The sequence below is a fragment of the Siphateles boraxobius genome, unplaced genomic scaffold, assembly GCF_051911475.1.
Source record: "Siphateles boraxobius isolate OS27281-9 unplaced genomic scaffold, OSU_SipBor_1 1, whole genome shotgun sequence".
Taxonomy (NCBI): Eukaryota; Metazoa; Chordata; class Actinopteri; order Cypriniformes; family Leuciscidae; genus Siphateles; species Siphateles boraxobius.
Window position 1 is genome coordinate 1,798,300 of NW_027508699.1, and position 20,371 is coordinate 1,818,670.

At 38.3% G+C, this 20,371-nt stretch overlaps 1 protein-coding gene across 2 annotated transcripts; it reads right to left on the bottom strand.

Moving 5' to 3' along the window:
• Positions 1-11,182: 11,182 nt before the first annotated feature.
• LOC143748533 (uncharacterized) lies at positions 11,183-20,183 on the bottom strand. 2 transcript variants are annotated; one of them, XM_077240657.1, is made up of 3 exons: positions 20,075-20,183; positions 19,629-19,786; positions 11,183-13,608 (listed from the first exon to the last, which is right to left on the bottom strand). In XM_077240657.1, exons 2-3 carry the CDS (start codon positions 19,720-19,722, stop codon positions 11,795-11,797), a joined length of 1,908 nt encoding a protein of 635 aa, XP_077096772.1. In that variant the 5' UTR covers positions 19,723-19,786; positions 20,075-20,183; the 3' UTR covers positions 11,183-11,794. The 2 variants fall into 2 exon arrangements, with proteins under 2 accessions (XP_077096772.1, XP_077096694.1); XM_077240579.1 differs by having other exon boundaries at positions 19,629-19,791.
• Positions 20,184-20,371: the final 188 nt, after the last annotated feature.

The window sequence follows — 20,371 nt, forward strand, 5'->3', positions numbered from 1 at the left end:
TGCCCGTTACTAATTTAATGACTAAATCATATAATATACTTCAGCTGGTATCAATGAAGCAGGACACAATGATGACTATTGTCACTCCTAAGTGACAAACATCATCTGATCAGAATTTCTCTTGGACCCACACTGTAAGGAATCTGCATCAGAGCCAAATGATTACAGCAGTCAAAGAAACATTGAAGTTACACTCTGAAAGTTCAAGACCCCAACTAAAGCAAACACTGATCTCCATCATGGTGACATCAAACTTTATTCTTTTCAATAAAACTTCAACTTCTAATTCTCTGTTAATGCTCAATAATAATGTTAGTATGAAAGAAATAAAGGCTGGATTGTAATAAGTGAGGATGCTTAGATCCTGAGAGATCTGGTAGTGTTTAAAGTTCTGTTGGAGTTTAAAGTGTTTCTGTATGGTGTTTCGTGTGTCACCATTGTGTTGAAGAGTAGAGCCTGAGCTTCAGTTCAGGATGAGCAGAGAAACACAGATGAAATGCAGCATGTTTCTTTATTTAACTGACAGTAACTGTGAAGTTGCTAATGCAGTGACGTAGTCAAAGCAAATCATGCATGTAATTAACTGCGTGTCTTTCAGTAAATAAATCAGAAAATAAATGTGAAATAACTGTGTTACCTGCGTGTTTCAACTGTGTGTTTCTGTTAAAAAAGATTAATGAAGATTTCTGTAAAAGTATTTTGCACTTATTTAAATTCGAATATTTTACATTAATTTTATGGTTTTTGTATGGCAGCCGTTGCTGACAGTCATTTGACTGTTTTTTTTATGGGATTTTTTTACAATGAAGGTGTTTGATCGTAATAACTTAGGAAATAGCTGTAAAATAACAGTGTTTTTCTGTAAAAAATTTAAGGAAAATTTCTGTAAATGTTTTTTGCATTTCATTTAAATTACGATATTTTACTTTATTTTTACGGTTTTTGTTTGGCAGCCGCAGCTGCCAGTCATTGACCGTTTTTTTACGTTTTTTTTTTTTACAGTGTACTCATTTCGTGTCTGCTATCAAATCAATTCTCACTTAACAATTCACATTTTAGTGGAGATCACTCATAAAATGTAGTGTTTGTTTGTTGTATTAGTTTGGAGTATAGAAGGACTCAAACTGCCAGACCCATTCTAACCATGCTCCATAATGGCCAACAAACCTCCCAACAGAGGAATTTTCCCACTTGGAAATTCCACCTTTCTCATTGGTCAAGCCAACCCTTAGAGGTGTGACTTTTCCCAGGCTTTATAGAGCATCCTAACAAGCTCTTCCATCTCTTTTGCAGGTGGCTGTGCGAGTGTGGGACCGGAAACCCGGTCCGACCACGCGGTCACAGACCAGCAGGCCCAACAAATCAAGCCATGTGCAACTTCCTCGACCATGAAGGAGTCTAACCGTGCAAGTTTATTAGGGCTGGGTAAAAATATAGATTCATCAATGCATTGCAATTATTTGTTTCTCAATTCAATATCGATTCATCAAATCCTATGAATCGATTCAGCCCACCTGCCAGTGGCAGCGCTGTGGGCAACACTCTAGTGAGAGCATTCAGCGTTGTGCAAGACGCGCTTTACCAAAACAGCAAGATGACGGACAGTAGCTGCACTCCGTTCAAGCCTGCACCACCAACCAGGGACGTCGTTAGGCCTATTTTAGGGGGGCTCAAGATACCCCAAAATGTTCCTGAAGCCCCCCTAAATGATAATAAGAACAACAATAAGTCTCCGGGAGTCTCCCGTATATTGATAGCGGCAGTGGCGCAGATAGGATTTTTTAACTGGGGGGGACCGAGCAGTCAGCAAATGATTTAAACTAAATTCGTTATTTTGCGTAATTTGGGCTTTAACTAGTGCTCAAGAAGTTACTTTGCGTAATTTGGGCTAATGATTTGCACTAAAAAACCATTGGGGGATTCTTATTTGAAATCATGGATAAACAACAATGAACAAAGGTAAACAAAGGCCTACCTGATCACCACTAGCAATGCATGATCATACTATTATTTGACTAGTATGCCAATCACCCACCAAAACTTCATGTCTTCAGCAAAGTATGTTTTGTGGCTGCCCTCCTGCAGATCCTCACTTGCCTGACTAGGGCAGAGGTCTTCAATCCTGCTCCTGGGGGGCCACTGTCCTGCAGAGTTTAGTTCCAACCCTAATCAAACACACCTGAAACACACAGCTCATCAAGCTCTTCAGGATCGCTTGAAAAGGCAGGTGTGCTGAAGCAGGTTGGAACTAAACTGTGGCCCTCCAGGAGCAGGATTGAAGACCTCTGGACTAGGGCCTGCCTTACTGTCATCAGAAATCGCCTGCAGGCCAGGAGGACAACATTTTAAATCTTATAATTTCAGTTAACCCTCTATACCTCTATAGAATTTCACAACAATGTGAAATACAACATATTCCTGAGAATTAATGGCTAAAACTACTATTTCAAAAATGTCTAAGAATAACTCAATTTTAAATTTAAGTGTTAATTACAAGTTTGTTGCAATTTATAGATTAGAAATATCTTTCAAATGATGTATGACAAATTAAGAAATGTTTTTCATAGCCCATAATTTAAGAATCTATATCCTCCGTTGCTCCAGTCCATAAAATAGAAAAAACATGATTTCCTGCTATAAGAGGATGTCAAAAGTTTATGTAGGCCTTTATTTGTTGTTTGCATAAACCTTGCACCACACAAATTTACTTATTATGATTATTTTTTTAGTGGATTACACGACAGTGAACATACCTCAGTCAATTTATACAGTACAATGGGTTAAATGATGAGATAAAACATTATTTCCTGATGACGATAAATTGTTTGATTTATCCAACCATTCTTTTTGTGTTCATTCATTATTTGTCTCTGTCCACTCACCTAAATGCATAGTTATGGTCTCCACATTTTGCTGTGTTTACTAAGTGCAAAAGCCTTCTTGCCATTATTGTCAGACTAGCTATTCCCCTTAACAAATCTAATCTGCCACATCTGGGAAAGTCAATAGGCATAGGATACTTTCATTGTTTGGTTTTTGAAAAAATGAGGTGATTGTTTTTTGTCTCTTCATTGCCTTTATGTGGCATTCATACAGTCTATTTTTTTCAGTTCAGAAAATCACCGACTCAGCTCAGTCATTGATTGTATATGATCACTATGGTTACCGGTCCGCCCCTACAGGCACGATTGAGGCAGCTACCAGCTCCTCATAGGACCCCGGCGACGTCACACAGGAGTCGTAGCACACACACAGAAGAGAGAGTGTAAACGTCGGTGGCATGAGGGCATCGTGTGTTTATTGACAACAGAACAGCGTGTTGTGAGAACGTGGGTACAAACAAAGTAATGGTGACCGGTGTAGATTATTATTGTGTGTCAGCCCGCGTCTGCCCCGACCCGATTCTGAAGCAGCGGCGGGCCGGGACACTACTTTGGCTACTGTACATAGCGAAAACACTGGTTAATCCTCTGTTTTACCGATTTTTGTCGCCTTTCGTAGGGATAGTGAGGGCGGCGGACGGATCGGGTCACTATGAATCTGGGGGGGTCATGTCCCCCCCGTCCCTAGTGCCATCTGCGCCCCTGGATAGCGGCTCCCTGATGTAAGCAAATTAGTTCAAATCTCTAGTGAGAGCGTTCAGCGTTGTGCAAGACAGCGCTTTACCAAAACAGCAAGATGACGGACAGTAGCTGCACTCCGTTCAAGCCTGCACCACCAACCAGGGACGTCGTTAGGCCTATTTTAGGGGGGCTCAAGATACCCCAAAATGTTCCTGAAGCCCCCCTAAATGATAATAAGAACAACAATAAGTCTCCGGGAGTCTCCCGTATATTGATAGCGGCTCCCTGATGTAAGCAAATTAGTTCAAATCTCCCGAAATCTAGAGCTCGCGAGCTCCAAACCGCGTAGCCCGCGCACGACAGAGAGGTACCGTGTGTGCAAATGTGCGTGCGTGTGACTCCCGAAGCGCATTTTTTTATGAGTATGCACATTTTGTGTTTCTGTTTACATTTCTTTATAACTTGAATGTATAGGAAGAAAGAAATATACTTTCCAATACAGTTACATGCACTTTAGAGGTGTTAATAAAGCACCTGTTTGTTACAGTTGTGGTTTGTATTCAACACATGTACAATATTGTACAGTTTGTTCTGCTAAATAAACCATGACAGGGAACATGCTGGGGTCCATTTGTTCTTAAACATTGGTAATACTACACACATTATTTAGAAATATACTCAGGTACTTAATTACTTGTTTATTTACTAATTATTGAATCGATATTGAAGCTAATAAATCAATATCGAATCGAAATCGAATCGAAGCCTCAAGAATCGAAATCGAATCGAATTGTGGAATTCCTAACAATACCCAGCCCTAAAGTTTATCATATCTTCTTCATCTTCATTCAATGCAGAAGAAATCGATTGCAACTTCAACGCCACCGACTCACGGAACCCAACACAGTCTCATCCCAAGGCGTCATCTAACTGACGCTTTTGACCATGCGTCAACATGCCGACGCACATGGTACCCTTTAAACGTCAATATGAGACGCTCATCCTCGGGCGTCATCTAACTCAGTGTTTCCCAAACGGGGTGCCGCGGCACCCTGGGGTGCCTTCTGGCGAGAGCAGGGGTGCCGTGTAAAAACTCCATTAAACATTTTAAAATTGCTAAAATGTGTAAAAAAAAATAATAAATGTATCATCAATCTCGCATCGTCGGTAGCGTCTAATAACAACAAATAATGCACACAAATTCATAATAAAAAATGCAAATCATACGTTTTCTGCGTTCGTTGAATTGCGATTTCCGCATGATTTCATTCTCGTGCTTCATTCCCAGCGTCCACACATAAAGCTGCCTCTTTTTCATGGCTTGTTGCGCTTACGGTCAAATACACACGAAACATTGTCACAACGTCCGTCTTGCCGCATATTCACAAACACATCGGTTATGTCCGTGCTGCTGTCAACGGTAACGCGTGCGATTAATGTTTTTCAGTTTTACGCGTTAAAAAATATTTAAACACAATTAACGCAGCATCCGTTTTTTTCTGTCATCCTTTGGCTAGCGTTGCATTATATAATCACGTTCTTATTCATGCAAATGCTTTTAAACCATGCAACCGCGAAAAGACTAAAGAGAACGCGCTGTCTGTGAATGTCCTGCTGACACAGGACGACGCGCATCGTGTGCCAGAATCGACTTCTCTTTCGTGCTTGAACGAATAATAACACACAGCTATGCCAAAATGTCCGTTTTGTTGAGTATCCTCATGAGAGCAGTCTTAAATTAGTTAAAGTCTTAAATTAGAGTTGTGAGAAGATGGGACGCGTGTGAGATAAACAAGTGCCGCAGTGACAACAGAATCAAAGAACAGGTAACAGAGAAAATTACTCACTGCTCTTGACTAAAGAACGCTTGTAGCTTTAATAAGGGATTCATCTATATTTAATTTATTATTTATGCAGTGAAGACTGTAAAGTGTTTGATAACTTCATTCAATTTCTGTGTATTTCCTGACATCAGTAGCAGTATTGGTATCAGTGATACTGGGCTTCATTCATAAAAAAGATGCAATTAAACAATTATTTAAAATATACTTCTTTATGTTGTTTATACATTAATTTGGAGATTAACTGTGAAATTATTACATTATAAAATATATTAAAAACAAGCTATCTTGTGCAATTATAACAAAGTTAGCCCAATATAAAAACACAAATAGGCCTACACTGAGTGAGCAAACATTTTGGTGAGATTTGCAATGGTAATTGAGCAATGTTTTGCTGAATTATGAATAAAAGCCTTAATTAAATATGTCATCATGTAAAGTGATCTCTGGAGAAGAAATTAATGATTTCCTAGACTTTAAATGGATGGACAAAAAAATTGATAATATTAAAAAATATCTATATGACAGTAGGCCTATATACGGCAGTTATTCTGTGGTATTGAAAATCAATACATTTCAAGGTATAGTATCAAAGTAGTATCGTGACAACACTAGTGTAGGGTGCCACAAATTTTTTAAAATTTTCAAAGGGTGCCTCGACTGAAAAAAGTTTGGGAAACACTGATCTAACTGACGCTTTTGACCATGCGTCAACATGCCGACGCACATGGTACCCTTTAAACGTCAATATGAGACGCTCATCCTCGGGCGTCATCTAGCTGACGCTTTTGACCATGCGTCAACATGCCGACGCACATGGTACCCTTTAAACGTCAATATGAGACGCTCATCCTCGGGCGTCATCTGACTGACGCTTTTGACCATGCGTCAACATGCCGACGCACATGGTACCCTTTAAACGTCAATATGAGACGCTCATCCTCGGGCGTCATCTAACTGACGCTTTTGACCATGCGTCAACATGCCGACGCACATGGTACCCTTTAAACGTCAATATGAGACGCTCATCCTCGGGCGTCATCTAACTGACGCTTTTGACCATGCGTCAACATGCCGACGCACATGGTACCCTTTAAACGTCAATATGAGACGCTCATCCTCGGGCGTCATCTAACTGACGCTTTTGACCATGCGTCTAAATCCGACGCACATGGCATCCTTTAGCGTCAGTTAGATGACGCTTCCGTTATGGGTAGGTTTAGGTCTGGGGTAGGGTTAGGGTTAGACCACTAGGAGGCACGTCTCATATTGACTCTTAAAGGGTGCCATATGCGTCGGCATGTTGACGCATGGTCAAACATGGTCAAAAGCGTCAGTTAGATGACGCCTTGGGATGAGACTGGGCTGCGGAACCATAAAATCTGGAACTTTATGGAACTGCTTCAAGTGCAACACAAGTTTCGTACAATTAACTGACTAAACAAAGGTTTAGTAATAAGCTGTGAACCCTTCTACAAGGCTTTGAAAATCATAAGCTGATGGTTCTTTTCAATATTAAATGAATATTTTCCATAGCTTCATTCCCTGTTTCCATTTACAGTTTTATTCTGTCACTTACTATTTTACCCATGTATGTGTGATTGTTTGTATTTTTGTTTGTTTAGATTAGTTGTGTTTGTGATTTAGTTAAAAAAACAGTTAATATGCACAATACATATTTGGTTCTGATTCTCTGCTTGCAGAAAAGTCTATTTAACGATTTCTGGTCTTGTTACAAACTCTAAGCGCTGTACATGCTAAGAAATAAATTTTTTTCTGTGGCCATAAAATACCCTTTTCTTAGAACTAATGAATAATCAAAAATGGCGCTGGAAGCAATATTTTTAAAAGGGGGGCGTTGAGGTCTTCTTCGGGGTTGTTTGTTTAAGTCAAAGTTACGCCAAAGATTTAGCACAAGACGCAAATGCAACATAAAAACGTACTTTCAGCATCGTTTACATCGGAGAAAAATTACACGTTCTGTGTGAATTGTCCCTTACAAGTTTCAAATCCATTTGTCCTTTTATCTGTAGCACAAACATGTTTAATGCATCAGAAATAGAACATGGCACCCGTTTACCATCGGCGACTTCATGCGCATCCATTGTTCTGCTTTTGACGTGATATATAGGCTTTTAAATTATATATATGTGAATAATAATAATAATAAAAAACACAAAACCAAATATTATATGCCTTTAAAGTGTCACATGCTGGTTGCAGTAATAAAGAAAAGTTGGCAGGATCTAGATGAAGCAGCTACTTTTATTCGAAACAAACTCAAAGAAACAAAACATTCATAGCACTAGCACTAAAAGGACCAAGAACCCAACAACCAACCTAATCTTGATGAGGACAGACAATGAACTGAAAGAAACGCGGGGCTTAAATGCAGGAGCGAACTAATTAACGATATGAACATCAGGTGACACAGATAATCAAACCATGAGTAACTAGGAAACAAACTGAAAGCTAGGTCACAGAACAAAGACAAGTTATAAACCCATCCAAAACCAAAACAAAATACAGATAAAGCCTAACAATAAAGTTTTTGAATGTTACTTTGGCCCAAAAAAAAATTGAGAACCACTGTAGCTACAAAAGCATTTTTAGAGATCTAAAGCTATCAAATTTGTTTTCATATCCGACTGACAGAAAAATGTGTTAAATGCAGAAGCTCACAAGAGGTTTTGTCATCCAGAAAGGTGACATAAAAGTGACATAAAAATAGCAATATTTCTTCAAATGTGCACATTTTGGGACTAAATGCCCTAATGGATGTTGTAGATACGGTTGAATATATTTTAATTTTAATACATGACTGATTTTGCATGTTAATTTTACACTTTTTTGGGATCGTAAAGACCCAATACTGATTTGTATTGGGTTTTATTGTATTTGTACTGATTCATCATGAACGTGACATGGTCTACTTGAACTTAAAACTTAAAACACAGTCAGTCACTTAATATCAAGTATTGAATGAGATTAGCTACTATCCAGCCAACTGACTAAATATGTGAAATTATAATGTACTAATTAATGTAAACAAGGTACGGAATGCCAATAATATAAGTCAAGATGAACTTTATTGTCATTCAACAATCATACAGATGTACAAGAGACACACACAAACACACATACATATATATATATAAATATATAAATATATATATATATATATATATATATATACACACATACACATATATATATATATATATATATATATATACACACACACACTAAAGGAGTAAGACATGCAATACAAAAATGTTTACAAAGGAGGGAATAAATAACTTCAGCGAAGCAGCAACAATATGGTATGTTAAATATTTATCATAGGTGAAAATCACAATGGGCCTCATTTACAAAACAAACGTACAATAGAAAATTGGGCGTATGGTCGTTTCCACGCAAAACTTGCCATTTATCAATATGGACGTGAGCGGTGGCTACGATCAAATCTCACGTCAGGTCTCAGCTCGTGTTCGCAAGTTTTTAAGTTATCGTGAACTTGCGTGCAGCATAGTAAATCTGGTGGAGATTTGTAATGAGAGCATTTTGTTCATTTAGATTATTTTCCGGACTGACAACCGAAGCTCATTAGTCGATCATGAACTTTTAAGATCAGAATGTCATATTAAAATTCAATTAGAATAGATGGGTGTCTGTGACCCATTTAAAATACCACAAATGTTTTCCCCAGGGCTTTAGCTTTATATGCACAAATAGCAGCATAAACAACAGAACATAACAATTCACACAGTCACATCATGTGCTTCTGTGAACTGATAAAAACAGAAATTAAGTATATAAAAGTAATAAAATGATTAAACAAATTAACAAAACTCTGCGACAGTTAGTATAGGCTAAACTCATTTTTTGTGACACTCTAACACATTGTATTTGTTTTCTTTAGCCTATATCTTTATTAAATATAACTGATCACACAGGTGCCACACACAACATTGTTGTGCCATTCATCATCAAACTAAAATACAGTCAACCAAACTTAAAAGTTACACTGCTCAATTTAAAAGGTCCATTGTAAAATCACCATCGCCCAACTTAACACATTTTTGCGCATGTGAAAGATGCTGTTTAAATGTTTAAATATGCAAAACTGTTGGCCAATCATACCAGTGGGCTTATACTTCCAAATCTTCAATCCGCCACGCCTATTCAGACCGTGTGTTTTGATGAGGGGGGTCAAAACAGGACAGAAAATAGCCTTACAAAGCTCAAAGTACACTCTGAAGGGAGATCTTTTATTTAACAATCCCCTTTTCAAGAACTACAACGAACGGCTCACTTGGACTACAACGTGATTTTTCTGGATCTTATGAAGTCACAATGGTTCTTATTTAAATAATCCCCACCCACGGAATATGCAGAAACGGGGACAAGGCCTGGATGAACTGCATTAAAGGAGACAGTGTTGTTGCTATGTTAAAAAGACACTTTTTATGGAGTACAGCTTACTTTCTGTTGCTTTTGTAAGCTCTCGCTTTTGTAAGATGGTTCACCGCTCCTTAGGAAAATTAACCATGGTTTTGTGATCGACTACGGTTAAAATAAACTTAGTTTTCTGATAAATATCATATATCATAATATAATAACATCATATCTATAATGTATAAGAAAATTACTAAAAGCATACCATTCTGAAACGCCCTGTGAAATCCATGCTCGCAAAGTCTATGCATGAAATCCGTTCAGCACAATCCTCTTGTACATTAACATTGTCAGGGTCTGAATGAGGCTCCAATTGGTTTGAAATTGATGCCATCCTTAATATTTACACTAGAGAAGAACTCGCAGTTATGGTAAGGGGCGTGACATTTCCTGAACATAGGCTAAGCGCTGACAATCACAACACACTGGGCCAGCTAACCAATCACAGCACATTTAATTTTTCGTAAGGAGTGGCTTCAACGAGATCGGTGCCCTTTAGGCCCTGTCCCCATGGAGACACATTTAGCTGTATACGTACACATTTTATATCGTTTGGCGTTTCGTCCTGACGGATCGGGCGTTTTGGGACACTGAAACCGCTATTTTATGAAACCGGGTCCCCAGGGTGGATAAATCTGAAAACGACACCCTTGCCTCTTCGTGTGTACGGCCAATCCATACATTTTGTGAAACGATGAGGTCATTACACCACGTGTCAGCATTACGCCCGCTTCATACCGCAAGCGTGAGCAGCGCTTGAGCAGGGCGTCAGCGTAACAACATCGTCACTGATTGATTAACATGCACGCTGGAAAAAATACGCACTGCTCATGCACCACTGACACTTGCGGTGTGAAACGGCCTTGAGTCACACACCGTTACGTCACACGTAACAGCAACAACAATGGCGGACTATATGCTTGTGATCGTGCCGAAGAAGCTACTGAGTCTATTATCTTTACTAAAGCAAAATCTTCTGCTCCTATGCTACTACGGTGAGCAATCTTCGTCTTCACCTTGCTGTCTTGTTGGGTTTGTATAGAGCGCACAAGATTATGCGCATGCTCCGAGTCTTCTTCTCTTTGTTTAGTGTATCTCTGTGGCAGAATTACAGTGCCACATACTGGTCTGGCATGTATACCACATCATTTTCAGTTGGTTTCAGTGGTATCGTGTGTACGCATATATTTCTTAAGACCACGCCATGTTTAGGAAAAAAATGTAGAATGAGGAAAAAAAAAAGAAGAAAAAATAGGGAAAGCTCTGGCTTCGTGTAGATGTGGCCTTAATATATATTATAATATTTTTTATATCTACTTATTTTTCATTCTTGTTCTGAATACCGTTAAATTTAAAGCTATAATAATGTTTGTAAATGTTTTGTTTAATTTACAGGTATTTAATATTCATATAAATTAATGTAATTGTTTGCATTTATGAATTTAACGGGTGTTTTTGAGAAAGATTAATTTCATGAGATTACTTCCTCTTCTTGGCCAGGTAAACTTTCTCCATGTCGTAAACTCTAGGGTCAAGGCTTCTAAACCATGATTTTTTAGGGAGTTGATATTGAAATGACGATTGTTTTCAGCCGCCACATTTACCAACGTATGATGGGATTGGTGGAAAACAAATTTTCCTGAATAACACGTAAACCAGATTTCTGTGCTCGGATCTGCGCTCGTTTCTACGTTAAGATTGATAAATTCAATTCACATTTATTTGTATAGCGCTTTTCACAATACATTTAGTTTCAAAGCAGCTTTACAGAAAATGCATGTGTCTACATGAGGCACAATAGGATTTTTCTTCAGTTCCCCCCTTTTCTTCTCTGTTGGAATAGCACAAACATCACCATTAGGTAATTTAACCCTCTTAGATAAAATCCCCCTTTTGAAGAAATTCTACTTTTTGCACTATATGAATATCACACTATTTGCTAATCACAGAAGACAAATTTTGCTCTCTGTGACTACTCTGGACAATGTTTTTGTCTGGGGTTTCTCCAGTGTGGGTCCGTTGGTGCCGCTTCAAGTAGCTTGCTCTGGTAAAGGCTTTACCACACTCAGGGCACACATGAGATTTCTCACTGGCATGTATTTTCTGGTGTGATTTTAAACTGCCGAGCAGTTTAAAACTCTCTCCACACAAAGAACATAAATAGGGTCTCTCATCTGTATGAAGTTTCAGATGTGCCTTTAAGCGGGCTGCCAAAATAAACTTTTTGCCACACTGATCGCAACTAAATGGTCTTTCTTCAGAGTGAATGAGCAAATGTGTTTTGAAAGTGTTGCTCTCTGCGAACCTCTTGCCACACTCAGAACACTCATGTAATTTCTCTCCAGAATGATATTTCATGTGCATGTGTAGGCTTCTTTGAACTGTGAAGCTCTTCCCACACTCATGGCATGTGAAGGGCTTCTCTCCGGTGTGAGTTCTTATGTGCGTCTTAAGGTGTCCTTTACATTTGAAACTCTTTCCACACTGAGGGCATGCGTAAGGCTTCTCTCCGGTGTGAATTCTCATGTGATCTTTAAGCTGTCCTTTATGTGTGAAACTCTTTCCACACTGAGGACACTTGGAAGGCTTCTCTCCGGTGTGAACTCTTATGTGAATTTTAAGGTTTCCTTTGTGCGTAAAACTCTTTCCACACTGAGGACATATGAAAGGCTTCTCTCCGGTGTGACTTCTCATGTGACGCTTTATGTATCCTTTATCGGTGAAACTCTTTCCACACTGATGGCATGTGTAAGGCTTTTCTCCAGAGTGTGTTTTTATGTGATTCTGAAGGATTACTTTACGAGCGAAACTCTTTCCACAATGATGGCACGTGAAAGGCCTCTCTCCCGAGTGAACTCTCATGTGACACTTAAGGTTTTCTTTATGTGTGAAACACTTTCCACACTGAAGGCAAGTTAAAGGGCTCTCTTCAGTGTGAATTCTTGCATGAATCTTTAGGTTTCCTTTATTGGTGAAACACTTTCCACACTGATGGCACGTGAAAGGCTTCTCTCCAGTGTGAATTCTCAGGTGACACTTCAGGCTTCCTTTACATGTTAAACCTTTTCCACACAGATGGCATGTGAAAGGCTTTCCTGTAGTGTGAATTCGTATATGATTTTTAAGGTATTCTTTCTGTGTGAAACTCTTTCCACACTGATGGCATGTGAAAGGCCCCTCTTCGATGTGAATTCTCATGTGACATTTAAGGCTTCCTTTATGTGAGAAACTCTTATCACACTGAGGACATGTGAATGGCTTCTCTCCAGTGTGAACTCTCACATGACAAGTAAGAGTGCCTTTACACGTAAAACTCTTTCCACACAGGTGGCACGTGAAAGGCCGCTCTCCAGTGTGAATTCTCATGTGGCCATTAAGGCTTCCTTTACATGTGAAGCTCTTTCCACACAGACGGCATACATAAGGCTTCTCTCCGGTATGAATTCTTATGTGATCATTAAGGTGTCCTTTGTGAATAAAACTCTTCCCACACTGATGGCATGCATAAGGCTTCTCTCCAATGTGAATTTTGATGTGATCCCTAAGGTTTCCTTTATGTGTGAACGTCTTCTCACATTGAGGGCAGGAGAAAGAATTTTTGGCTTCTGTTGTTTGTGAGTAATTATTTTCAGTTAGCGAGGGACTGAAAGATTTTTCTCCAACCATATAATCTTCAGGTTTCTCAAAATAGTGGTTCTCCTTGACATCACTCGGTTCTTGATTTTCCTCTTTCACTTCCATCTGGCCTAAAAGTAACATATTACATGGTCAAAAAATCAGTACAAGAAAGGTGATACAAGAAACAAGTGAAGTCATATTTAAAGGGATAGTTCACCCATAATTTAGGCTACTTCCCCTCAAGCCATCCTAAGTGTATATGACTTTCTTCTTTCAGCCAAACACAGTCGTTATATTAATAAATGTCCAGGCTCTTCCAAGCTTTATAATGGCAGTGGATGGTAACTGAGATTTTGAAGCCCAAAAAAGTGCATCCATCAATCATAAAAGTAATACACAGCCTTCGGCTCCAGGGGCTTAATAAAGGCCTTCTGAAGCAAAGCTTTTTTATAAGAAAAATATCCATATTTATAACTTTATAAACTATAATCACTGGCTTCCGGAAGCGGCCACATGTGAGTATAGGGATGGGAATTGAAAACCGGTTCCACTCGAGAACCGGTTCTAAGTTTTATGAACCACCGATGTTGTATGCCCTCGACGTTAACGATTCCTCTTATCGATGCTAGCCATAATATACAGACCGTGAATTTGCAATTTTTTTGTATAGTTGTATAGGCCTTTTTAAGCCTTATTTAATAAAATGTCTTAAGAGTTGCACGTCTTGCAACAATGTGTAATGGTTTATGTTAGGGGTGTAACGATACACAAAACTGACGGTTCGGTTTTCCCACGGTTTTGACGTCTCGGTTCGGTTCGGTTTAGAAAGCTAAAAAAAAAATTTAAACAGTGGTTTAGTGAAAAAATTGTGTCTTTGTCTTTAAATTAATTCAATTACAATTAAACGTTTTGCAAGGATTAAAAATCTGCTAATGCTGTAAACTATATAGGGAGCCGCACATTACTATAACATTAAAGGTTAACAACAGAGCCTAAATTCAGATGCTATTTATTTTTTAGATATAATAATCAAAACCCAACACATTGTATGAAAACATGTAAACTGAACATAAGGCAGTTTTTGCATTAACTTTACTCTAATTTGTTATTGAAATATAATAATTTACACAGTTGCTGTCATTTTCATGAAAGATATTTTAAACGTACATTAAATAATCAAGATATAATTAACAGGTTAAGTAAAATATAATATATATATAGGATAATATAATGCATTTATTTAATGCAAGAGTTCATTTCTCTAGGGAAACAACAAGTTGTGGACACTGAATCACTTGACTGCTGAGGTAAATATAATGCTAGTGACAAGCTATGCAGTTTTATTGACGTCTTTCTGCTGCTGAAACACTGATTGAGCGATTACATGAGTTATGATGCCTTTCAGTAAGTATACTGTTTCTTTCAAAATACCTTCAGGTGTCCATTCATGTTTATTCTGTAACTGAGGAAGAGATGATCGTGTTTACTCGCGCTCCGCGCTGCCACTTGAAATGAGGAGCCTAATACAGTGATCTGTCACGCCACATCAAAGAGCGCCAAAACGGCATTTATTGTTTGATTTGTGTGATCAAATAGTCCGAATTTGAAGATTACACCTTGCTTATTATCGAAAGTAGTGAAGGAATACAACTTTGTCAAATGTTTAATTTAGTTTCATATATAAACTGAGAAAGTTCTGTAACTTGAATTTAGCATTCAGCTGTGGAGCACGAAACTCCTGTCTTATTCTGTGTCTCTATATACAGCTGTCAGACGGGTTTTCTTTCTATTGTAAGTTAAATGAAACATGTTAGTGAAACTCTTGGAGACTCTCGCAAGCTTTTGTTTTAGCAAGAGAGAGTCCTGTCACTCCTGTTCTGGAGTCTCAGGGTTTGAATAAGTTTTTCCCTCTCTCTTTTAATACAGGTTACTAAACTGGTATACGAGTTTCCACCATCACAATGTAATCCCTCCCTCTTATAATGTATATATATTACAATGTTTGACTCAAGAAGTCAGACGATGTTGGAATGACTGCAGCTACCGACAAGCAATAAAGAACTTCTGCTTGGAAAACTTCCACCGTCTCCTGGTCTGAGCTTCTAACTTTTCTACAAAGAAAAAGATCACTACAGTAGCAAAACACAGAGTTTGCTATTTGGTGTTATGGTGGTTAGGCTACAAAACTGAATTCGTTGTGTACACATTCCAGGTCCAATGCAGACTGATCTCATGAAATGGCGTATGTAGGACACGCCAATTCGTATTTCCATTTTTGGCGTGCTATCAACACGCATAATCGCTTTTCAGCGTGTTTATCAACGCCTTTGACTTAACGTTATATTACTGTATTATGTATATATAGATATATGACCTACCCCAACCCCATCCCTAAACCTACCCGTCACTGGGGTTAATACCATTTATGAGTACCATCCTAGGAAAAAAAAGATCGCTCCACAGATGTAGATATAGATTTTGCTTTGTTTCGCTCGGACATTTAACGGCGTACACATACACGCGGAATCACTCGGACATTTAATGGCGTAGAAAAGATTTCGGCATGGACATACACGCGGATAGCTCAAAATGCGTATAGATAACACGCCACCTGACTTGAAAGTGGCGTGTATGTTTACGCAAAGTCATGATGTCATGTTGTCCAATGAGCCGGGCTGGGCGAGGCCGGGGCGTATTCGGTACGCCATGAGAGTATCGCGTTTCAAATTGTGGGTTCTGTATCGCGGTTCTTCGGTTCGGTTCTAATATCGCTACACCCCTAGTTTATGTGTTTATTGTATGGGTTGCATCACTTCATGGAACTCATTAGTTTTTTTTTTATTTCAGACTCTTAAAAAAAAGGTCCATAAGAACATACAAGGGCAACTTTGTGAACAGACAAAAAGACAAAAAAAAAAAGATTACTATAATCCATACAAACAACTTCTCCAGTGCCTCCAAAGCAGCGAGCTGTACCTAGTACTGCTCTGATCAGGCCATTTAAAAAAAGTTATAATTTCATTTTGTGAGTCCATAAGTCTCATCATAAATTTATAAACAGCATTCCTTATTACAGCATTTAGTGTGGTCACATCATTCTGCACACACAACTGGCTTGCACTGGTCCAGCGAGGTACTTTCAAAAGAATCCTAAGAGCATCATTATATGCTACTTTTAACTTGTGAAATACAGCTTTTGTGTAGCAACACCACAGGTGAGCAGTGTAGAGTGGTGTGCAGTAGGCTTTAAACAAGGCTATTTTTACATTTTCTGTACACATTCCAAATTTCCGTGCCAGCATATTTGCCTGTGCATACAATTTACAGTACTGCCTCTGGATGTCATCATTATCAGAAAGATCACTCCTTATAATGTGACAGAGGTACTTCACTTTTTCCACAACAGCCAGATCCCTTCCTGACAAGTGGAACATGGGAAATACAGCATTACGCTGCCCTCCAGTCCTCACAATCAGCACAACAGTCTTTTTCAGATTAAACTTGATGTCATATCGTTCACCATATTGTGTACACACATCAAGCAATTGCTGGAGGCCTGCAGAGCATGGTGACATAATGACCAGGTCATCAGCCTAAAGTAAATGGTTTAAAAGTCTTTCCCCTATCATGCAGCCGGTCTTACAATATTTCAAAGTTCAGGAGAGATCATCCATGTAAAGATTAAACAGCTTGGGTGACAGGAAGGATCCCACCCTGCCTCACCCCATTAGTCACAGAAAAAGGTCTTGATATCACACTACCCCATCTAACCTGCATTGTTTGATGTGTGTACCAAAAACCTAGTATCCGGATTAGGTATGGAGGAACCCCTCGCTGTTGCAGTTTTTCAAACAGTTTTCAAAAAGTCATCTAGATCATACATCTTACACACGTCCTCTCTATGATTCAAATTATCACAATTAATATTTCCACACATTAGAGCATTGTATGTAATAGGGATATTCCCAAGGTTCCTCTCTGTCAGATAATAACAGTGCTGTAAATCACACTCTGTGAGCTTTACCCACCCCACTTTCCCATCACTCATATGGGTATCATGAGGGGTTAACGCGGGTAGACTCTCCACATTTAGTGTAACAGAGACAGGCATGTGATCCGCAGTTGCCATCCCATACATGATCTCTAAGTCCACTATACCCTCCTGAGCATCTGCCGTACTTATGCAGTGATCAAGCCATGAAGTTGTATTCCAGGCTTCACTGACATATGTATAGCTATCACTTGGCAAGAAAATCTTACTTGACACGTTTAGCTTATTGTCTTCACAAAACTGGATTAAATGCTGACCAAATATGGACTTCACATCAGTAATGTCGGCATTAAAATCACCCATTACATAAATACAAGTACATTCACTTTCTTCTATAAAAGAACCAGTAAAGACAAGTCTTTGCAAATATACAGCTTCATTATCAAGACATTCAAATGGTGTATAAATATTCAAAATAATAAAAACATGATTGCCCCAAGTAACTTTTACACCTATGCACCAATCGACATTCAGTCTGATCACACTAATAACTGGATCATATTTCTTTTGCCACATTATGGCCACACCTCCAGGTATTCGAAAGGCGATAGCAATTATAAATATAGGATATCTGATATCCGGAAAAAAAGTCCCCATACCTAGTGCCCACCCATTGAAAATAAATGCCCCCCTGCTGAGCGCAGTCTGAAGCCGGCTCTGGCTGTATCTTTCATATCGGTTACACACTTTTTTATAGTCTATGGATACACACAGTGACAGAGGCTTGTGCTTGTTGTACTTACGTTAATGACAGATGCCTACCGTTACAAGTTAGACTAACAGCTACTGTTCTAACAATGTACTGTCACATACGAGCGTACATCTTTACGATTATATTTGGCTAATCGCCATTAGTACATTTTTGCGATAATTACTTTGCAAAACATCTCTCATTTGAAGCATAAACATAATTAACAGAAAAAGCTTCTTGTAGTAGCCTACGTTCCTGCTGTATCCTGCAGCCTATCTGGCAACCTCGAGTCAGGGAGGAGGGGGAGGGGATACACCGCTCTACAGTAATTTGAAAGTGATTGCAGTACCAGTTTTGGCCACATTCTTACATACGGCTCCTTTAAATAAACGTTTGGTTAACTGTTGGGATTGAAACATCTGATGTGTAACATTACATCCAGATAGATACAGTACAGTAGGTCTGAATATAGGCTGTCTGTTAAATAAAATGTTAAAATAAATAAAATGTTAATCAAACAATTGTGCTATCATGGGGGAAAAAAAGTTGGAAAATTTTCCTATAGGATTTCTGGTTTTGACTTGGAATGTGCCAAATTTTGTGTTATTACCAGGGATTTTAAGGTATGGATGCTAGGTGTTTTTCTTATTTTAAACTTCAGAAAACTTTAAATCGACCTTTCTGACTTCAAACAGGTGCAGCTCAGTAATTTTTTGTTTGATTATAACAAATCATACATCATCATTTTGAGGGTTTTTAATAGAGAATGTGAAAATAACCATAAATCATTGTTGAAAATTTGCTCATTCCGACTCCTTTTGCCAACATGGATCACATATGGATATTTTTCTTACAAAAACACATGGCTTCGCTTCAAAAGGCGTATGGATTACTTTAATGATGGATGAATGGCACTTTTTTTTGCCTTCAAAATCCAAGTTACCATTCAGTCCCATTGTAGCTAAAGCTTGGAAGATCCAGGATATTTTTTTAATATAACTCATTGTGTTTGGCTGAAAGAAAAAAAGTCACTTACACCTAGGATTGGTCGACGGTTAGTAAATTATAGGATCATTTTTTTATGTGATCTTTAGTGTGCTAAAAGTTAATTCTGACATTCTCATGTTAACAAGATGAAATCTGCAAGATTACTCTGCAACTAATATCACATTTCTTGAATGATATAGTGTTACTATACTATGTCAGAATCAGAATGTTTTATTTTACCTATTTTTATAAAATTCCATTCTGATTAATTTTCTAAAGCTTTATTACTTTCTGAACACTTAATATCTCATATGTCGCTTTGGATATAACGTTAAGCATCTCTCAAATGCATAAATGCAACAAATGTACTTTAATGTTCCTCAACAGTCCTTAATCAGGAATCAAGAACGGACACCAACCTCTTTGTTCCTCAGTAACGTTATCATCTTCATCTTTCACTCTGCACGGTTCAGGATCATTAATGTCCACAACCTCCACTTTAATCAACTCCATCTCTCCAGCACTGTGTCAAGCAAGATCTCAGCTGTTTAATCTGCAGATCCTGCTTGCCTGGAAACTTTTCTTCGTCACGTTTAAGTGGGAACAATCAATAGAGAAAGGGGACACGTTAAACACTCTGTTCCTGTGTGGATGGATGCGCTTTGCATAGAAAAATTAGTCATACATTTTGGCGCTATTTACGAGACTCATCTAACGTTATGGCTACAATAATAGGTTCAAAATGTCCAACGCAAAATGCTTTCAGTAATAATATTAACATGCTGTTGGAACACATTTGATAAAAACAACTTTAAAACACGTAACCCTTGATACACCTTCAACGCTTAAGGGGTTAGACACAAACCTTTCTTCAGTCAAAAAACAGCAACTGTCGCGGCGCAGACCTAATGATGTCATCGGTTGCAAAATAAAAGACAGCTTAAACGGCCCAAAAAAAAACTAGACAAATACAAAAAAAACATATATTTAAAACATATACAATTAAACATAAATTATGTAATGTAAATGTTGTCATGTTATATGAATGTAAATCTTACGAATGAAAGTGTATAGATTGATCCAATTCATTACTTAAAATGCCTTAAAAAAATGTTTTATTCAATTAAATGATTATTAAAGTTGTTAAAGTGTAAATTATTGA

Excerpts from the sequence above, each read along its gene's own strand:
- LOC143748533 (XM_077240657.1), bottom strand. The coding sequence starts at position 19,722 with ATGGAGTTGATTAAAGTGGAGGTTGTGGACATTAATGATCCTGAACCG. Across the intron at positions 13,609-19,628 it reads CGTTACTGAGGAACAAAGAG|GCCAGATGGAAGTGAAAGAG; the intron begins GTTGGTGTCCGT and ends TGTTACTTTTAG.